Genomic DNA, 21,928 nt, shown 5'->3' with positions numbered 1-21,928 from the left:
AATCCCCATATTGTATGGGACACTTTTAAATGTGCCTTTAGAGGCCATGCAATTCAGCAATCATCTCTAAAACAAAAGCAATATAGGTCAAAAAAGTCCATACTAACAAAGGAAATAGAAGGTCTAACAGAACAGATAGATAGCAATACAAAATGTAACATAGAGGCTCAGAATAAGTTAGAGGAAAAACAAAAAGAAATGGAGGAACTTATTCAAGAAAGATCAAGTGTAATATATTATAAAAATAAAGCAAACTGGATGGAATATGGGGAAAAATGCACCAAATATTTTTTTGGATCTTCAACATAGAAATGCTACCAAAAATAATTTACTGAAACTATATGGCAAATAGAAATCCAATATGGATGGTGTTAAGAGATAGATGGGAATGGTTGAATGGAGCTGAAGGTTGGGAATAATAACAACTAATAACAACAAGATAACTAATGTAAAACATACTGTGTCCGTAACATGTATATAGGTTATAGGTTAAGAACTTTTGTGAAAGAGCACAGTTTGAAAGATATGGCAAATAGAAATCTAACCGGATGGACATCAGAAATAGATGAGAGAGGTTGCGGGTAGAGGAAGGACAGGAGTAAAAACAAACAAAATAAAATTATTGTAAAATAGACCGTGTCCATGAAATGTATATACAGTGGTGTGAAAAAGTGTTTGCCCCCTTCCTGATTTCTTATTTGTTTGCATGTTTGTCAAACTTAAATGTTTCAGATCATCAAACAAATTTAAATATTAGTCAAAGATAACACAAGTAAACACAAAATGCAGTTTTGAAATGAAGGTTGTTATTATTATTAAGGGAAAACAAAATCCAAACCCACATGGCCCTGTGTGAAAAAGTGATTGCCCCCTACAACCTAATAACTGGTTGGGCCACCCTTAGCAGCAACAACTGCAATTAAGAGTTTGCGATAACTTGCAATGAGTCTTTTACAGTGCTGTGGAGGAATTTTGGCCCACTCATCTTTGCAGAATTGTTGTAATTCAGCCACATTGGAGGGTTTTCGAGCATGAACTGCCTTTTTAAGGTCATGCCACATCATCTCAATAGGATTCTGGTCAGGACTTTGACTAGGCCACTCCAAAGTCTTCATTTAGAGGTGGACTTGCTGGTGTGTTTTGGATCATTGTCCTGCTGCAGAACCCAAGTTCGCTTCAGCTTGAGGTCACGACCAGATGCCCGGACATTCTCCTTCAGGATTTTTTGGTAGACAGCAGAATTCATGGTTCCATTTATCACAGCAAGTCTTCCAGGTCCTGAAGCAGCAAAACAGGCCCAGACCATCACACTACCACCACCATATTTTACTGTTGGTATGATGTTCTTTTTCTGAAATGCGGTGTTACTTTTACGCCAGATGTAATGGGACACACACCTTCCAAAAAGTTCAACTTTTGTCTCGTCAGTCCACAGAGTATTTTCCCAAAGGTCTTGGGGATCATCAAGATGTTTTCTGGCAAAAATGAGACAAGCCTTAATGTTCTTTTTGCTCAGCAGTGGTTTTCGTCTTGTAATTCTGCCATGCAGGCCATTTTTGCCCAGTCTCTTTCTTACGGTGGAGTCATGAACACTGACCTTAACTGAGGCAAGTGAGGCCTGCAGCTCTTTGGATGTTGTTGTGGGGTCTTTTGTGACCTCTTGGATGAGTCGTCGCTGCGCTCTTGGGGTAATTTTGGTTGGCCGGCCACTCCTGGGAAGGTTCACCACTGTTCCATGTTTTCGCCATTTGTGGATAATGGCTCTCACTGTGGTTCGCTGGAGTCCCAAAGCTTTAGAAATAGCATTAGAACCTTTTCCAGACTGATGGATCTCAATTACTTTCTTTCTCATTTGTTCCTGAATTACTTTGGATCTCGGCATGATGTCTAGCTTTTGAGGATCTTTTGGTCTACTTCACTTTGTCAGGCAGGTCCTATTTAAGTGATTCCTTGATTGAGAACAGGTGTGGCAGTATCAGGCCTGGGTGTGGCTAGAGGAATAGTACCCGCAAAACACCAGTCTCAACGTCAACAGTGAAGAGGCGACTCCGGGATGCTGACCTTCTAGGCAGAGTTGCAAAGAAAAGCCATATCTCAGACTGGCCAATGAAAATAAAAGATTAAGACGGGCAGTCTGAGATATAGCATTTTCTTTTTCTAATGTATTTGTCCTCTTGCTCAGTTGTGCACCGGGGCCTCCCACTCCTCTTTCTATTCTGGTTAGAGCCAGTTTGTGCTGTTCTGTGAAGGGAGTAGTACACAGAGTTGTACGAGATCTTCAGTTTCTTGGCAATTTCTTGCATGGAATAGCCTTCATTTCTCAGAACAAGAATAGACTGACTAGTTTCAGAAGAAAGTAATTTGTTTCTGGCCATTCTGAGCCTGTAATCGAACCCACAATTGTTGATGCTCCAGATACTCAACTAGTCTCAAGAAGGCCAGTTTTATTGCTTCTTTAATCAGCACAACAGTTTTCAGCTGTGCTAACATAATTGCAAAAGGGGTTTCTAATGATCAATCAGCCTTTTAAAATGATAAACTTGGATTAGCAAACACAACGTGCCATTGGAACACAGGACTGATGGTTGCTGATAATGGGCCTCTGTACGCCTTTGTAGATATTCCATTATTCCATTCCGTTTCCAGTCACAATAGCCATTTACAACATTAACAATGTCTACACTGTATTTCTGATCAATTTTATGTTATTTTAATGGACAAAAAATTTGATTTTCTTTCGAAAACAAGGACATTTCTAAGTGACCCCAAACTTCTGAACGGTAGTGTATATATATATATATATATATTTGCAAAAAAATATATGGGGGCTTGGAAGTGATGCAGACAATTACGACTGTGTTGCCGTGCACAACTCCAACACCATCATTAAGTTTGCCGATGACACAACAGTGGTAGGCCTGATCATCGACGACGATGAGACAGCCTACAGGGAGGAGGTCAGAGACCTGGCTGTGTGGTGCCGGGACAACAATCTCTCTCAAAACATCAGCAAGACAAAGGAGCTGATCGTGGACTACAGGAAATGGAGGGCTGAGCACACCCCCATCTACATCAACGGGGCTATAGTGGAGCGGGTCGAGAACTTCGAGTTCCTCAGTGTCCACATCACTAAGGACCTATCATGGTCCAAACACACCAACACAGTCGTGAATGGAGGCTGAAAAGATTTGGCATGGGCCCTCAGATCTTCAAAAGGTTATACAGCTGCACCATTGAGAGTATCTTGACTGGCTTCATCACCGCTTGGTATGGCAACTCCTTGGCATCCGACCGCAAGGCGCTACAGAAGGTACATCACTGGGGCCGAGTTCCATGCCATCCAGCACCTCTATACCAGGCAGTGTCAGAGAAAGGCCCTAAAAATTGTCAAAGACTCCAGCCACCCATACTGCAGACACTCCAACACACACATACACACACAAACTCACTCACACGACATACGCTCACACCAGTGGAGGCTTCTGAGGGAAGGACGACTCATAATAATGACTGGAACGGAGCCAATGGAATGGCATCAAACCATGTGTTTGATTTATTTGATACCATTCCACTAATTCCGCTCCTGCCATTACCACAAGCCCGTCCTCCCCAATGAAGGTGTCACCAACCTCCTGTGGCTTACACACACAAAACACACACACACACATGCATATTGACACCACGCATACAAACTCACACATAGAAACACTTTCACACTCTTCACATACACTGCTGCTACTCTGTTTATTTTCTATCCTGATTGTCTAGTCACTTTTACCCCTATATACACTGCTCAAAAAAATAAAGGGAACACTTAAACAACACAATGTAACTCCAAGTCAATCACACTTCTGTGAAATCAAACTGTTCACTTAGGAAGCAACACTGATTGACAATACATTTCACATGCTGTTGTGCAAATGGAATAGACAACAGGTGGAAATTATAAGCAATTAGCAAGACACCCCCAATAAAGGACTGTTTTTTCAGGTGGTGACCACAGACCACTTCTCAGTTCCTATGCTTCTTGGCTGATGTTTTGGTCACTTTTGAATGCTGGCGGTGCTTTCACTCTAGTGGTAGCATGAGACGGAGTCTACAACCCACACAAGTGGCTCAGGTAGTGCAGCTCATCCAGGATGGCACATCAATGCGAGCTGCGGCAAGAAGGTTTGCTGTGTCTGTCAGCGTAGTGTCCAGAGCATGGAGACGCTACCAGGAGACAGGCCAGTACATCAGGAGACGTGGAGGAGGCCGTAGGAGGGCAACAACCCAGCAGCAGTACTGCTTCCTCCGCCTTTGTGCAAGGAGGAACAGGAGGAGCACTGCCAGAGCCCTGCAAAATGACCTCCAGCAGGCCACAAATGTGCATGTGTCTGCTCAAACGGTCAGAAAAAGACTCCATGAGGGTGGTATGAGGGCCCGACGTCCACAGGTGGGGGTTGTGCTTACAGCCCAACACCGTGCAGGACGTTTGGCATTTGCCAGAGAACACCAAGATTGGCAAATTCGCCACTGGCGCCCTGTGCTCTTCACAGATGAAAGCAGGTTCACACTGAGCACATGTGACTGACGTGACAGTCTGGAAACGCCGTGGAGAACGTTCTGCTGCCTGCAACATCCTCCAGCATGACCGGTTTGGCGGTGGGTCAGTCATGGTGTGGGGTGGCATTTCTTTGGGGGGCTGAACTGCCCTCCATGTGCTCGCCAGAGGTAGCCTGACTGCCATTAGGTACCGAGATGAGATCCTCAGACCCCTTGTGAGACCATATGCTGGTGCGGTTGGCCCTGGGTTCCTCCTAATGCAAGACAATGCTAGACCTCATGTGGCTGGAGTGTGTCAGCAGTTCCTGCAAGAGGAAGGCATTGATGCTATGGACTGGTCCGCCCGTTCCCCAGACCTGAATCCAATTGAGCACATCTGGGACATCATGTCTCGCTCCATCCACCAACGCCACGTTGCACCACAGACTGTCAAGGAGTTGGCGGATGCTTTAGTCCAGGTCTGGGAGGAGATCCCTCAGGAGACCATCCGCCACCTCATCAGGAGCATGCCCAGGCGTTGTAGGGAGGTCATACAGGCACGTGGAGGCCACACACACTACTGAGCCTCATTTTGACTTGTTTTAAGGACATTACATCAAAGTTGGATCAGCCTGTAGTGTGGTTTTCCACGTTAATTTTGAGGGTGATTCCAAATCCAGACCTCCATGGGTTGATACATTTGATTTCCATTGATAATTTTTGTGTGATTTTGTTGTCAGCACATTCAACTATGTAAAGAAAAAAGTATTTAATAAGATTATTTCATTCATTCAGATCTAGGATGTGTTGTTTAAGTGTTCCCTTTATTTTTTTGAGCAGTGTACATACTACCTCAATTACCTCAACTACCTCCTACCCCTGCACATTGACTCGGTACCGGTACTCCTTGTATATAGCCTCGTTATTGTTATTTTATTGTGTAACTATTTCCTTTTTTATTTTTTATTTGTATCATTATTTTTCTTACTTTTTAACTCTGCATTGTTGGGAAAAGGCTTGTAAGTAAGCATTTCACAGAAAAGTCTACACCTGTTGTATTTGGCGCATGTGACAAATACATTTGATTTGATTTGATTTTTGGATGCTGACAGCAGTTGCTCCATTGGAAGACATAGTTTGGACTGTAGCCTACAAAAGCCTATTCCTGCTCTTTTCCTGCAATCCATCAAACACATTTGGTGTATCATCATAGTGGTCGCTAGCTGGCTGTGGCATCTTATGACGAGGTGCCCGGACGTTTTTCACAGAATAATACTGCACCTAGTTAGCTAGCTGAATAAACTAGGTTAGTCTATTCCTAGAAAACATTGAACCGCTGTAGTTTACAACAATTATAGTTTCTGAGGTGGAAGTTGGGAGAGTTATATTTGGGAGTTGTGGTGAGGGAGGCCCCGCTCTCTCCTTTCCCAGATGTTTAGTTCATTTTATTCCGATCTCCTCTGCATTATTGTAGCCATCTGCTGCAGCCTGTCAACTATGCCTCTGCCTATCCCTGTTCTCTCCTCTCCGCACAGGCTACACAAACGCCTCACACCGCGTGGCTGCTGCCTCTCTAACCTGGTGGTCCCTGCACGCACGACCCACGTGGAGTTCCAGGTCTCAGGCAGCCTCTGGAACTGCCGTTCTGCTGCCAACAAGGCAGACTTCATCCCAGCCTATGCTACCCTCCAGTCCCTCAACTTCTTGGCGCTGACGGAAACATGGATTACCACTGAAAACACTGCTTCTCCTGCTGCTCTCTCCTCGTCTGACCATGTGTTCTCGCATACCCCAAGAGCATCTGGTCAGCGGGGTGGTGGCACAGGAATCCTCATCTCTCCCAAGTGGACATTCTCATTTTTTCCCCTGACCCATCTGTCTGTCTCCTCATTTGAATTCCATGCTGTCACAGTCACTAGCCCATTTAAGCTTAATATCCTTGTCATCTATCGCCCTCCAGGTTCCCTTGGAGAGTTCATCAATGAGCTTGACGCCTTGATAAGTTCCTTTCCTGAGGATGGCTCACCCCTCACAGTTCTGGGGGATTTCAACCTCCCTACGTCTACATTTGACTCATTTCTCTCTGCCTCCTTCTTTCCACTCCTCTCCTCTTTTGACCTCACCCTCTCACCGTCCCCCCCTACTCACAAGGCAGGCAATACGCTTGACCTCATCTTTACTAGATGCTGTTCTTCTACTAATCTCACTGCAACTCCCCTCCAAGTCTCCGACCACTACTTTGTATCCTTTTCTCTCTCCCTCTCCTCCAACACTACTCACTCTGCCCCTACACAGATGGTAATGCGCCGTCGCAACCTTCGCTCTCTCTCTCCCTTTCTCTCTCCTCTTCCATCCTATCATCTCTTCCCTCTGCTCAATCCTTCTCCCTCCAATCTCCTGATTCTGCCTCCTCAACCCTCCTCTCCTCCCTTTCTGCATCCTTTGACTCTCTATGTCCCCTATCCTCCCGGCCGGCTCGGTCCTCCCCCTCCAGCTCCGTGGCTTGATGACTCATTGCGAGCTCACAGAACAGAGCTCCGGGCAGCTGAGCGGAAATGGAAGAAAACTAGACTCCCTGCAGACCTGGCATCTTTTCACTCCCTCCTCTCTACATTTTCTTCATCTGTTTCTGCTGCTAAGGCCACTTTCTACCACTCTAAATTCCAAGCATCCGCCTCTAACCCTAGGAAGCTCTTTGCCACATTCTCCTCCCTGCTGAATCTCCAACCTGCCCGCTTGACCCTATCCCCTCCTCTCTTCTCCAGACCATCTCCGGTGACCTTCTCCCTTACCTCACCTCGCTGATCAACTCATCCTTGACCGCTGGCTATGTCCCTTCCGTCTTCAAGAGAGCGAGAGTTGCACCCCTTCTCAAAAAACCAACACTCGATCCCTCTGATGTCAACAACTACAGACCAGTATCCCTTCTTTCTTTTCTCTCCAAAACTATTGAGCGTGCCGTCTTTAGCCAACTCTCTTGCTATCTCTCTCAGAATGACCTTCTTGATCCAAACCAGTCAGGTTTCAAGACTGGTCATTCAACTGAGACTGCTCTTCTCTGTGTCACAGAGGCTCTCCGCACTGCTAAAGCTAACTCTCTCTCCTCTGCTCTTGTCCTTCTAGACCTGTCTGCTGCCTTTGATACTGTGAACCATCAGATCCTCCTCTCCACCATCTCCGAGCTGGGCATCTCCGGCACGGCTCACTCTTGGATTGCGTCCTACCTGACCGGTCGCTCCTACCAAGTGGCGTGGCGAGAAGCTGTCTCCGCACCACGTGCTCTCACCACTGGTGTCCCCCAGGGCTCAGTTCTAGGCCCTCTCCTATTCTCGCTATACACCAAGTCACTTGGCTCTGTCATATCCTCACATGGCCTCTCCTATCATTGCTACGCTGACGACACACAACTAATCTTCTCCTTTCCCCCTTCTGATAACCAGGTGGTGAATCGCATCTCTGCATGTCTGGCAGACATATCAGTATGGATGACGGATCACCACCTCAAGCTGAACCTCGGCAAGACAGAGCTGCTCTTCCTCCCGGGGAAGGACTGCCCGTTCCATGATCTCGCCATCACGGTTGACAACTCCGTTGTGTCCTCCTCCCAGAGTGCGAAGAGCCTTGGCGTGACCCTGGACAACACCCTGTCGTTCTCCGCTAACATCAAGGCGGTGACCCGATCCTGTACGTTCATGCTCTACAACATTCGGAGAGTACGACCCTGCCTTACACAGGTCCTAATCCAGGCACTTGTCATCTCCCGTCTGGATTACTGCAACTCGCTGTTGGCTGGGCTCCCTGCCTGTGCCATTAAACCCCTACAACTCATCCAGAATGCCGCAGCCCGTCTGGTGTTCAACCTTCCCAAGTTCTCTCACGTCACCCCGCTCCTCCGCACACTCCACTGGCTTCCAGTTGAAGCTCGCATCTGCTACAAGACCATGATGCTTGCCTACGGAGCTGTGAGGGGAACGGCACCTCCGTACCTTCAGGCTCTGATCAGTCCCTACACCCAAACGAGGGCAATGCGTTCATCCACCTCTGGCCTGCTGGCTCCCCTACCTCTGCGGAAGCATAGTTCCCGCTCAGCCCAGTCAAAACTGTTCGCTGCTCTGGCACCCCAATGGTGGAACAAGCTCCCTCACGACGCCAGGACAGCGGAGTCACTCACCACCTTCCGGAGACATTTGAAACCCCACCTCTTTAAGGAATACCTGGGATAGGATAAAGTAATCCTTCTACCAATTGTCTCCCAAACGCTCTACCACTGTAAACAGGTCAGCGCCTTACAATAACTTTCAAGGAACTGACACCTTTTTGACACCACACGTGGATTTACTGCTATTTTCCAGGTTCCAGAATACCAGAGCAAGGACAAAACATAAAAACAAGTGTCCTTTGAAAGTAGCCCAGAAAAACGTTATACGTTTTAGAAAGAGATGGCTACGTGCACCTACACACACACTCTCGCACACATTCATGCTCACCTGGCAGACACACCGCCGGCCCCTTAGTGGTCCCACCAGACTTTGCTGTGGTTAGGAGTAGTGAATACTTACCTGGTTATTCCATTCTTCCCAGAGAGAGTGTGTGTGTGTGTGTGTGTGTGTGTGTGTGTGTGTGTGTGTACAGGATGTTACCTGGAGTGCCGTAGGCTGTCCTTCTTGTTCTTGGCGTTACAGAGAGTACACTCACAGCCCACAGCGTGAGGCCTGGGCAGGGAGATATCCTGCTTCAGCAACATGGTCAGTATCTCATAGTTGTTCCTATGGGCCGCCAGGATCACTGGAGCCACGTCCATGGTGGTGGAGTACTCAGGGTTCTGGATGCGCTGCATCAGTTTCTGACAGAGAGAGAAAAGGAGAAGAGGCTTGTTGTTATTGATGCAGTCTTTAATCCGCTAAAAGCATTCAGTTGTCCTGACAAATGTAAATGTAATAATGTAATGTACTTTCTGGTCTAAATTACAGGATCAGGATGAGGACAGACATTTGGCTGCAGCGGGTAATGATCAATTTATTATCATAAGTAATACAATGGTGGTGAAGAGAAGAGACTAACAGCGATGGAGGGCTTAGAGGACCTCCTGGGGCGATGGTTGAGGAGGATGTCCACAGCTCCCACCACCTCCGAGTCGATGGCCACTAACAGAGCATCTGTTGCCTGGGACAAACACAGACACAGGACCAGGTTAGAGAGAGAGAGCCTGGACAAAACACAACAACAGGACCGGGTTAGAGAGAGAGAGAGCCTGGACCAAACACAACAACAGGACCGGGTTAGAGAGAGAGAGAGCCTGGACCAAACACAACAACAGGACCGGGTTAGAGAGAGAGAGAGAGCCTGGACCAAACACAACAACAGGACCGGGTTAGAGAGAGAGAGAGCCTGGACCAAACACAACAACAGGACCGGGTTAGAGAGAGAGAGAGAGAGCCTGGACCAAACACAACAACAGGACCGGGTTAGAGAGAGAGAGCCTGGACCAAACACAGACACAGACACAGGCACAACAACAGAGAATAGAGTCAGGATAGATACAGTAAGGGAAAAAAGTATTTGATCCCCCGCTGATTTTGTACGTTTGCCCACTGACAAAGAAATGAATTTTAATGGTAGATGTATTTGAACAGTGAGAGACAGAATAACAACAAAAAAATCCAGAAAAACGCATGTCAAAAATGTTATAAATTGATTTGCATTTTAATGAGGGAAAAAAGTATTTGACCCCCTCTCAATCAGAAAGATTTCTGGCTCCCAGGTGACTTTTATACAGATAACGAGCTGAGATTAGGTGCACACTCTTAAAGGGAGTGCTCCTAATCTCATCTTGTTCCCTGTATAAAAGACACCTGTCCACAGAAGCAACACAAAATAACTGTCAATCTCCCTCGGCCTGGGACTCCATGCAAGATCTCACCTCGTGGAGTTGCAATGATCATGAGAACGGTGAGGGATCAGCCCAGAACTACATGGGAGGATCTTGTCAATGATCTCAAGGCAGCTGGGACCATAGTCACCAAGAAAACAATTGGTAACACACTACGCCGTGAAGGACTGAAATCCTGCAGCGCCCGCAAGGTCCCCCTGCTCAAGAAAGCACATATACAGGGCTGTCTGAAGTTTGCCAATGAACATCTGAATGATTCAGAGGAGAACTGGGTGAAAGTGTTGTGGTCAGATGAGACCAAAATCGAGCTCTTTGGCATCAACTCAACTCGCCGTGTTTGGAGGAGGAGGAATGCTGCCTATGACCTCAAGAACACCATCCCCACCGTCAAACATGGAGGTGGAAACATTATGCTTTGGGGGCGTTTTTCTGCTAAGGGGACAGGACAACTTCACCGCATCAAAGGGACGATGGACGGGGCCATGTACCATCAAATCTTGGGTGAGAACCTCCTCCCCTCAGCCAGGGCATTGAAAATGGGTTGTGGATGGGTATTCCAGCATGACAATGACCCAAAACATACAGCCAAGGCAACAAAGGAGTGGCTCAAGAAGAAGCACATTAAGGTCCTGGAGTGGCCTAGCCACCAGACCTTAATCCCATAGAAAATCTGTGGAGGGAGCTGAAGGTTCGAGTTGCCAAACGTCAGTCTTGAAACCTTAATGACTTGGAGAAGATCTGCAAAGAGGAGTGGAACAAAATCCCTCCTGAGATGTGTGCAAACCTGGTGGCCAACTACAAGAAACGTCTGACCTTTGATTGCCAATAAGGGTTTTGCCACCAAGTACTAAGTCATGTTTTGCAGAGGGGTCAAATACTTATTTCCCTCATTAAAATGCAAATCAATTTATAACATTTTTGACATGCGTTTTTCTTGATTCTTTTGTTGTAATGCTGTCTCTCACTGTTCAAATAAACCTACCCTTAAAATTATAGACTGATCATGTCTTTGTCAGTGGGCAAACGTACAAAATCAGCAGGGGATCAAATACTTTTTTCCCTCACTGTAGTTCTGAAGGTTATACTAAAATAGTCAACAGCGCAGGCTTCACACACTAGCCTCTTGCTCTCTGTGTGTTACCTGGCAGCCATGCTCCAGCAGCAGCTTAAGGATGTCCAGGTTTTGGTTCTCTATAGAGATGTTGACAGCGTCTCTCCCCAGCACATCTACACAGTTGATATTGAGCTCTGTCTTCTCCTCCAGCAGTCTCTTCACCATGTAGTAGTCACCTGGAACAGTGTGGAGTTAGAGCTCACACAACACACACGCAAGCAAGCACGAGCACACACACACAAACACATAAAAATGCACACGCACACATACACACAAAAATGCACACACAGAAGGAAAAACACACACACACACAAAGAAAATCAAACACACACACACACACAAAGACAAAAACACACAGACACACAAATGCACACACACATGGATGCACTCCCCCACACACACACACACACACACATCCACACACACACAAAGAAAGAGAGTGGGATGCAGATGCACAGAGAGAGACGCAGATTGCACACAGCACACAGAGTGAGAGTAGGCTCCACTCCAACACTCCAGCACCCTACAATCCCAGCTTACTGTAACAATAACAATCTCCGTCAAAGGACAAATATAGTCTGTTGAGACATGTTTACACTGGCTTTATATGGTGAGAATGTCTGGGACAACCTGCTGGCCCCTATACAAACATCCATCTCAGCTTCACTTGTCATTGATTTAAAATACTATCTAATTTCATTGGTATACTGTTACAATAAATAATCATAGCTTCTTGCTTCTGACACATGTAAATAATTTGTCTTTATACCCCTCTTCTCATGGGAATTATGTACATGTGTTTGATATCTGTGTGTGTGTGTGTGTGTGTGTGTGTTTGTACATGTCCTCTCATGGGAATTACCTAACCGGCCATCCATGCAAACCTGTCACCCAGTAGCTATTCCTTGAATACAAGTGTTAAACTTGGGCTCGATGACAGAATACAGAATGCAGTAAATGTATAGTCTTTGTCACAGGCTAGCAAAAGCATGACAAAGCTTACACAAATGCATAGCTCCACATAGCTCTACACAAGAGCATTAAGCTCCACTAGGTTAAATAAAACTCAGCCCCGTGGGCAAACTTCCAGTGTAGCTACATGTAGGCAGCTGCAGTAGGCATTCATCCAAAGTACACTCACTCATCCATAATAAGGTAAGAAAGGATGACTGTTGGTAATAATGGTGTGATATGAAATTAAGTGTTTAAAAGAATAAAAGACTACATGTTCACACCTTTTCTTAAACAGCATCTTACGTTACGCTGTCATAAAGTCACACGTTTTGCTAATGCCATGTTAATAACATCATATTCTCATATACAAAATATTGTTGTTGTTGTTGTTGTTTTGATAAACGAATCCACCCAGAAGCCTAAAATAACTCACCTTTCTCACAGGCCAGTAGGAAGAGCTTTTCATCCAGAGTAGTCTCCTCCTTCACCTCCCTCACGTCTTTCAGGGCCAGAAATTTATCCGGAGAGGACACGTCCGTGCCCTGATACAGAGCGGCCATTGCGACGGAGAAGGAGTAGGGCAGAACACTAATGTGCATCCCACTACTAGGCGCCAGCGACTATTTAACCATGAAATCCCGTCACATGGGATGGCATATACTGCAAAAATACTGTTAATGTATTTCCCCCCAAAGAACGGCAGTTGTAAACGTCTTCCCGAAAGAAAAAAAGAAAAAAGAAAATGTAGGCTATTATTGTTGTCGCATCCGTGTTGGTAACGTTTCATCCGTTTATACGCAGCGTCGGTGTTTGGCGTGCGTAACGTCCTTCCCAGTTGTATCCTCGTAATATCCCTTTGACATAGGCTATTCTTCTTCAGGTGTAAACATACCGCACGCCGTCAGTGCATAAATCACCATCTACATCAGCGTGTTTACATGCACCATTTTCCCGCATCACTTCGCAGGCTCCTGACAGTCCTCTGGTCCTGATGGTGTTGCTACTGCGCATGCTCAATCTCATCTCGCTGGCACAGTGCAGGCAGCATCCTCAGCGGTCCACTATATAGAGACTATATTTGGTCAAGCTTGGAGGTGTCATAAGGAGAAATGGTTCCAATCGTTTTTCCACCCATTCATTTTTCCCATAGGGGATTTGAGAAACCTTTAAAATAAGGGCTGTGTTTTGTCTAGGCTTACCCTGGCATGACGTTTTGATAACCATGTAAATCTCTCTCAAACAAGGTGACTTTTATCAATACATTTGGCTCTATTTACTCTCACATTCGAAAATGCTAATTAGCATCAAAGTAGACATCATGCAAAACTTTAAATCCCTGCAAGCTTCTGCACATAATCTCTAGCTGACACCTTTGCTAATAGGTATTGTGTCAATTTAAAATTTGGACAAGGCACTTCACAGAATTGTCAATTTAAAGAAATGTTGCCAATTGATTCATTACTACATTTAGCTAACATTAGATAGTTAATCCAGAGACGCTTACCTTTGCCTCGATTAAGCAGTTTCATCTAGATCATCATGGCATTTGCCGTTCTTTATGATAGCCACATTAGCAGCTAATTGGCGTTTCTTTTTTGGGGGGTAAATACAGGCCAATATATTGACAAAAGTCACCTTGTCCTAGAGAGATTTACACGGTTATCAAAACGTCAGGACAGGGTAAGCCTACACAAAACACAGCCCTTATTTTAAGTGTTTCAAAAATCCCCTATGGGAAAAATGGATGGTGGAAAAATGATTGGAACCATTTCCCTGTTTGACCGCTAGGTTTTATGGGTAATATGACTCATACTGTGGTACTCTATTACATAACAAGCCTGGCTTCTATTTTTGCCATTATTACATTTTAGTTGAGATAGCCTACAGAATGTACAATCAGATGACGAAGAGATTAGGAAGTTTAGGATAGGCTATTTAATAATCATATTTAGAGAGGTAAAGAAATAGTTCCCCCTGAAGTATTTCCAAAACACTGTACTACAATCATAGTCTGCAATAATAATGCTCAAATAAACAGTTTGATTTTGAATAATATTTTCTCAAAGTTTCTATTTGCACATTTATAAGATACAATCTCAACGAATTGGCTATTTACCTTGCTCTCATTTTTTCATACTGACAGGAATTATAGGATCACATTGTGTGTGTGCCTGCATGTGATGTTTCCTGCATCTTCCTTCACAGAAAGACATTTGGGATGACGAAGATACAAAGCATATTAGATCAATATAATAACATTGCTTCTAGGAGCAGCATGACTTTGAGGACATTGTGTAACTGCAGATACATGTCACATAGGCCTATACTGCACCATTTAATACCAGAGGGCTTTTAGGTAATGAACATGCCATTGTACCATTAAACCAAGGAAGATTGGGATACAGGTTGGTCAAATTGAAACATTTAAATGTTTCACATTTTAGTCATTTAGTAGACGCTCTTATCCAGAGCGACTTACAGTGCATAAAAAAAATGTCATACTGGAAACAAGGGGCAATCAGCAGTTGAAATAATTACAATGCGTTTTCCCCGCCCCTGTTTCGGTAAAAAGCTGAATTATGGGGCTGGAGAAATGTAACCACTCTCAAATTCAGACAGAGCTATGGATGCAATGACTGACCATCCATGATATAAAAATGATAGTTTTAACCATGTTTACAAACATTGGAGTAGAACACGTTTATATTCTGGGTGCTGATGGGGTACGACAGCTGAACTAAGCTCATGAGGCAATTATAATTTATGTTCTTCAAGAACCAATGGGTACATATAATTAATTTATAAATCCTCAAATGGATGCAGCAACTGCAGATTTCCCCTTTAATGTAAACTGTTTTATTTTTCTAATCTGGGTGAACATATCTCCTGAAATAACTTTAGGCGTAAATCTGGATTACAAATAATACATTTAACAATTCATCAATTAAGTTTCTTTAACTTACTTTTCTATAAGACATAAATAATTGACAACAGATGCAGTAGCCTACATAATTTCCAACGGTTTACCAGACCCAAATGGAATTGAAATATTCCCTTTGCCCCACCAGATGGCAATCTTTGCAAAGCAACTGGCCACAAAGCAGTGACTGTATCCAAAAGACTAAGAGTAAAGAAAACACAAATTTACCAAGAAATCCTCTCAGGAAAAGAGTACCCTAATAGTGAACTAAAAACTATTGAGACAACTGTAGGACACCCAATAGACATGCCCAAACCCTCCTATTTTTGGCCTCCATTAGTGTAATAACACATGAACTGACACGTGAGTGGATAATTTTCAATCGGTAGGGCATTTGGTCCGTGCCCCTAAAACATATGGGTTTATCGCTTCCCAGGCCTGTCAATTCCACGCTAACAGCTGTCGAAAAGCAGATTACCTCTGATTCCAATGTGCCTAGTGAGATAGAGAGGACAGGACAGGACATGATAGGATTGGCAGTTCAGTTACCGGGTTGACCACCTCTCACCGGGAACAACTCTCATTGCCTATCGTTCATTGGTCCCGTTTTCAACCGGGCGCCAGGTCTACAGTACCTCTTGAGACTGGGCAATATACATGTCTCTAATGGGAGCTATCGATTACTTGCTGCCTAGGCCTGCACAATATGAGAGGGAGAGACAGATATGGTGAAACATGATCAATAATATTCCCAACAGACCTTGAATGTAGGCTATTGTCTGTTCTCTCTGAAAATGCAACAAAACATACGATTTGAAAATACTACCAAACATTCTTACTTGATATGATACATTGTAAAATTGAAACAAAGTATGTAACATATTTGTACTAATAGCCTAGTTGCATAACAGTGCGCTAAGCAAGTCTATAAATTAAAGGACTGGAGCGGTGTCGACACAATGACACAGGCAGAAGGGAGACCAGCATCCCTTCCATTTCTATTCTATCCTAACAACAGCATCATTTCCCACCGTGGTGACGTCTACCATTGCTGTGAGATTTTGTTGTCCCCCACGATGAAATCCGGGAGGGGACTGTGGATCTGTCTCCATCCGTCCGTTCCTTTGTACGTTAGTCATACGCGATATCTCAGATAGAGATAATTAACTTACATTTGTGAAACTGAAATGTGTTAGTCACACGCGATATCTCAATTAGCCCAAGGGGGGGCGCTTACAATGTTTACCGTTGCCTTTTTTCAAATACGGGCTTCTCGAGAACAGTGCGTTCATTGTTGACAGACGTGCGGAAGAACCAAGGGCGCAACTCGCTTACGCACGTATCCTATCACGCTCCAATGGCGTCTAGAGAAGGGAGGGCCTTTCTTCCTGTAGTCTGATTAAATCAGTCCAGTTTCAATTGGAAGAGATAAAATACCGCACATCAGGAATAAGGGAAAGATCTTTGATTCTTTGGACGAATAGACTTCACCTATGGATATACCTGCGACGTTTAGAGGTATTTGTTCCTCAGCGTATGTTGAAAAGGATCCAAGAAGAGGTTGGAGCGCGTAATTACTAACGTATTACTTGTATGCTGTGGTTCAATGTTCCTATAGGCTCCATCTATACTGGGGCGCATCAGATTTTAGCTGCGCTGAGATGCCTACACTGAATGTTGTCAAGGAGGGCGTAAATTGTTTGCTTGAATGGTTCCTCGTTTTGTTTTTGATGGCAGGCCAAACGCAAAACGCACTGTAATACCCGTAATAGAAACATTTTCATTTGAAGAGCCTTGCGCACTGCAGTAAAAGCAGGGCAGCGTTATCGTATTTTGGTTTGCGAATCAGATTGTGATATCGAATCTGCTGGCTGGGGTATTACCTAATCATTTAGCATTGGATTCGTTCGGTATCAATTTCCACCGGAGATATTCAACACGCCGTACGGGTTTGCCTATTGTAAATGTAAGAACCCTTCGCCCAGTGGTGAGAGCCACTCACTCCTAGGTTACAGATGAGAGGGAAACAATACCATCAACAACTGAAGTTGACAGCGCCTTGGGAGAAGGATGCTGGCTACGGGAGAAAGCTCAAAACGTACAGGAACCATACTAAGATAATAGCCCAGCCCGGCATTGTGATGAAGGTGCTACGCAGAAAGCGGATTGTGTTGTTTATAGCCTATATCTTACTGCTGGTGCTGACCATGCTGAACTTGGCCAACTATAAATGGACTAAAGAGCCCCAGCAGTGCAATCACCAGATGAGGAGCACTACCTATCATGGCAGATCAGATATCCGGTTCCTCTACAGACCCTCTCTGGCCAAGAAGAGACAGTTGGTCTATGTTCTGACCACATGGAGGTCTGGGTCCTCCTTTTTCGGGGAGCTGTTTAACCAAAATCCTGAAGTGTTCTTCCTGTATGAACCCATGTGGCACATCTGGCAGAAGCTGTACCCGGGAGACGCGGTGTCTTTACAGGGGGCAGCCAGGGACATGCTCAGCTCCTTATACCGCTGTGATCTCTCTGTGTTCCAGCTGTACAACAGCCCAGGGGGAAAGAACTTTACTTCCCTAGGACTCTTTGGGGCCACCCTGAATAAGGTGGTGTGCTCCTACCCCCTCTGCTCCGCCTACAGGAAAGAGGTGGTGGGTATGGTGGATGACAAGGTGTGTAAAAAGTGCCCCCCTCAAAGCCTTAGACTACTAGAGGAGGAGTGCCTCAAATACAGCACTATCGTTATTAAAGGGGTGCGTATCCTGGATGTTAATGTACTAGCCCCCCTCATGGAGGACCCGTCCCTGGACGTGAAGGTAGTCCACCTGGTCAGGGACCCCCGGGCCGTGGCCAACTCCAGGATCAAGTCCCGACATGGGCTGATCCGGGAGAACCTGCAGGTGGTCCGGAGCAGGGACCCCAAGCTCCGCAGGATCCCCTTCGTAGACCCCAATCACAAAGCCAACAAGAAGGACGGCTCGGACTACCACTCCATTGGAGCCATGGAGGTGATCTGTGACCGCACCTCCCGGACCCTGAGGACTGCCTTAAACCCTCCCAGTTGGCTCAAAGGGAAGTACATGGCTGTACGCTATGAGGACCTGGTGGAGAACCCTGTGAAGATCCTGAGGAACATCTACCGCTTCGCCAACCTCACCACCAACCATGACATTGAATTGTTTGCTCTGAACATGACAGGCGGGTCTAGCTCGTCCTCCAAGCCGTTCATAGTGTCCTCCAGGAACGCCACTCAGGCTGCCAGCGCATGGAGAACAGTGCTCAGCATCCAGCAGATCAAACAGGTGGAGGACTACTGTCATCACTCCATGGCTGTCCTGGGCTATGACAGAGTCAGGACGGCCGGGGAGGCCAAGGACCTTAGTAAGTCTTTACTGACGGTCTCCAAACTGTGACAGAAAAATATGTATTTTTCCTTTCCACCAAAGACAGTGAATTTAATGTCATTTTGCATCTAGTGCCATTCCGTTAATCGTGGAATAAAAAAGCGTTACTTTGAATTAGTGTTTTTGAGGAATTCCACTTCTTGGCCACATTGGAATGTATTTTAGTTTTATTTTTCAGTTCAATTGCAGACAGTTGTATTTGACAGGACCATTACTTTTGTATCTGGAAAACTGGATGTTTTTGACAAAGCCTGAAGGCTTATGAACAATGACTTGAATATTGAAACTGCAACTATGGAAACAAACAAACACTGTATGATTAATGTATCTTGTTATGAAAACACTTCAAAGTGGATGTTTTGGGAGTTATTTTGAATGTTCCAAAATTGAGATTTTTTCTTTCTTTCAGTATCCATAATGTTTGTAAAAGTGAAAAACCAGTGGATGAAAAAAAAAAAGCATTAATTCATCAAAAAGCTAATTGTTTGAGCAGGTTATGTTACGTTGTGAGTAATGGATGGACTCAGAGACAATCATTAAACTGGTCTGTTATAACTATAATGTTACTCTGAGGAAGCATCTTTAACTTTCAGGTTTATTAGTTATTTATTATATGTTATTACAGTGGGACATCCCCAGATGACAATAGATAGTGGGACAGTAATAGTAAACCATGATGACAAAGCAGCTGTGGAAGTCCCAGGAACTAAGGATTTCTCAGTGTCACTGTGAGACTAGCCTGATGTAATTTTAAATGTTTACAGGTACCAGCTCTCTGGATGCAAACAGATTATTTGTCCAAACTGCTTTAAAAAAAAATTATTACAGAAAAGGTTGAAGCAGAGTAGCTTTAGCACCTTTATTGAACAAAACAAAAACATATAAAAACATAACCCAGGGATAGCTCATAAACAAGGTAGTTTACCATCAATGATGCTACAATTAAATCAGGCAAATATAGTATAAAATATATTAAACTAATTTAAGTGCCGCTGGCCTAGACATACTGGTCATGGGTATAATACGCGAATCTTATTATCCTCTTACACTGAGATATAGTACAGTGTCTTTGTCATTCCCTTAGCCTGGCTAGTCCAAGGTAGCCTGGGTGCCAGTCTGCTTATATGCCCTTGTCAGCTCCTTATGGAATTGTCATGCTAAACATGTTTGGCTTGACAATGACAGCAATGGAGATGGTAAGAGCACAGCCATATCTGGGACCAGGCTAGTCCAATGCAGTTTCTACAATTACAACTTGCAAATATAACATAATACAAATGGGTAAAGGAAGGGGAGGATGTGGAAGGTATGAGTAGACTGGGTTTTACACATTCTGTATGGGTTATTATTGGTTAGACACTAGACAGTGTCTCTCATTGTGGTACATGGACTGGGTTAACGTTTAGAACAATGTGTAAACATTTAGAACACGTGTGAATCATCTTGTTTCAGAGCACAAAGACATACTGTCCTACCGGGGTTGCATCACAACAATAGTCCGCAGCTGCCATTCTGCACATTCAGGTTGCGTCCCAAATGGCACCCTATTCCCTAGTTAGTTTGCTACTTTTGACCTGGGCCCTAGGGAATAGGGTGACATTTCAGACGCAGCTTCAGTCTACAGGGAGTCATCTTGTTGTTGATGTCTTTCCATCTAGTATAGAGAAAATACATGTATTTTACAGGAGATTGGAATGCAACGGTGTTCCATAGATAGAAAAAAAAGACATCCATGCAGTAACCTTTGACAAGCGCTTAAAATCCAAGGACAGTGTTCTTATGAATATGAGAAAAACTAACTGTAGCCTCACAGAGAGAGAGCAAGAGAGCTAACCTTCTGCATATTGAATTTGTCCACTACGCCTTGTTCAAGGGGAACAGGACACAGAGATTTATGCAATACTGAACATGGGGCAAGACACAGTGGTGAATATGAATATACAGATGATTTCATTTTCTGGGTTGAATTTATGAGATTCAGTTTAAAACCTTGGAGAGCTAATAGTCTCCTTCACAAACGCTGCTAATGGACTAAAGCTTTTGGAAGTATTCTGACGCAACATTCAATTATAAGTAAGAGGGGAGAGGGCTGATAAATTCAATGGAATAAATTAGAATGAGCAAAAATGCTGGGGAAAATGTGCAATAAATGTTTTAACTAGGAGTATGAGGGGTCGCTCGGTACAGAAATATAATTTCTCCTGATTACAAAATAGAAGAGAGAGTCCGTAAAGAGAGAGTTGTTAAAAAGAGCAAGAAACCCCAGTGCCATATGTTGTTTTCTTTTCATGACCCTGCCCTGTAAGTGTGTGTGTGCGCGTCTCTCTCTCTCTCTCTCTCTCTCTCTCTCTCTCTCTCTCTCTCTCTCTCTCTCTCTCTTCTCTCTCTCTCCCTCTCTCTCTCTCCCAGAGTTGCAACATCGTGAGACTTCCGGGAATGCTTGCCAAACAGACCAAACAGGCCAGAGTTTGAGGTTAGAGAAGTTAATGAGAGAAGTAAAAAATCTTCCTTAATTGTTAAATGTCTCGAAAATCTAAAGGCACAATGTAGATTGGAGCCAATGTGTTAAGTAGTTGAACATGTTATTACTCTAACCTTGTGAAAGTGGCAAACTGACACTTTTTCATTTTCATCAAAAACAACTTTATATCGAAGGAGTGCCGTTGATTTGACGGCCTGCTCATGCACAGTTCGGCGTGAGACGACCGTTAGACCCAATGAAGTGTTTCTACACATGAGCTTTGCTAGCCAACGTCGCCATGACATCGCCTACAAGTGTGATCAGGGATTTCTATTGGAGAAGCAGTTTTAGCCTATCTTCATACTGTACAGTCTTTGCCATTATCACATGTCCTTCTGGGATAGGTTGGAGGTCACGACCTGGCTGGTAAGAAGTTAGAGATCAGGTCCCAGGCTGGTGTTGGGGGTCCAGACTAAGTGTCACCCCCTAGGGGCCCCTGGTCCTCATGTGCCTGGTAACTCAGCCCCACTGAGGTGGAGGTGCAGCCTGCCTATGTTTACAGCCCAAATGGCACCTTATTCACTATATAGTGCACTACTTTTGACTAAAGCCTTATAGACCATGGTCAAAAGTAGTAGACTATATGGGGAATAGGGTGCCA

The 21,928-nt window shown here is 44.6% G+C and overlaps 2 protein-coding genes across 2 annotated transcripts in view; one reads left to right on the top strand and one right to left on the bottom strand.

The window, feature by feature from the left end:
• LOC121550082 (short transient receptor potential channel 1) overlaps positions 1-13,633 on the bottom strand; it is a 47,922-nt gene extending 34,289 nt beyond the window's left edge. The window contains exons 1-4 of the mRNA XM_041862211.2: positions 12,916-13,633; positions 11,556-11,704; positions 9,586-9,687; positions 9,165-9,367 (exon numbers count right to left, since the gene is read on the bottom strand). Of these exons, the coding sequence (XP_041718145.1) occupies positions 9,165-9,367; positions 9,586-9,687; positions 11,556-11,704; positions 12,916-13,081 (620 nt within the window). The 5' untranslated portion in view covers positions 13,082-13,633. The remainder of the gene's footprint in view (positions 1-9,164; positions 9,368-9,585; positions 9,688-11,555; positions 11,705-12,915) is intronic.
• Positions 13,634-14,237: 604 nt separating this feature from the next.
• LOC121550083 (carbohydrate sulfotransferase 2-like) lies at positions 14,238-19,367 on the top strand. The gene has a single exon (XM_041862212.2). The coding sequence runs from the start codon at positions 17,418-17,420 to the stop codon at positions 18,813-18,815; it is 1,398 nt and encodes a 465-aa protein (XP_041718146.1). The 5' UTR covers positions 14,238-17,417; the 3' UTR covers positions 18,816-19,367.
• The last annotated feature ends 2,561 nt before the right edge of the window (positions 19,368-21,928 follow it).

Source organism: Coregonus clupeaformis, chromosome 34 (genome assembly GCF_020615455.1).
Source record: "Coregonus clupeaformis isolate EN_2021a chromosome 34, ASM2061545v1, whole genome shotgun sequence".
Lineage (NCBI taxonomy): Eukaryota > Metazoa > Chordata > Actinopteri > Salmoniformes > Salmonidae > Coregonus > Coregonus clupeaformis.
The sequence above is the reverse complement of the archived record's forward strand: the minus strand, read 5'-3'. Positions and strand labels throughout refer to the sequence as shown.

Coding starts and splice junctions, on each gene's coding strand:
- LOC121550083 (XM_041862212.2), top strand. CDS start 17,418: ATGAGAGGGAAACAATACCATCAACAACTGAAGTTGACAGCGCCTTGG.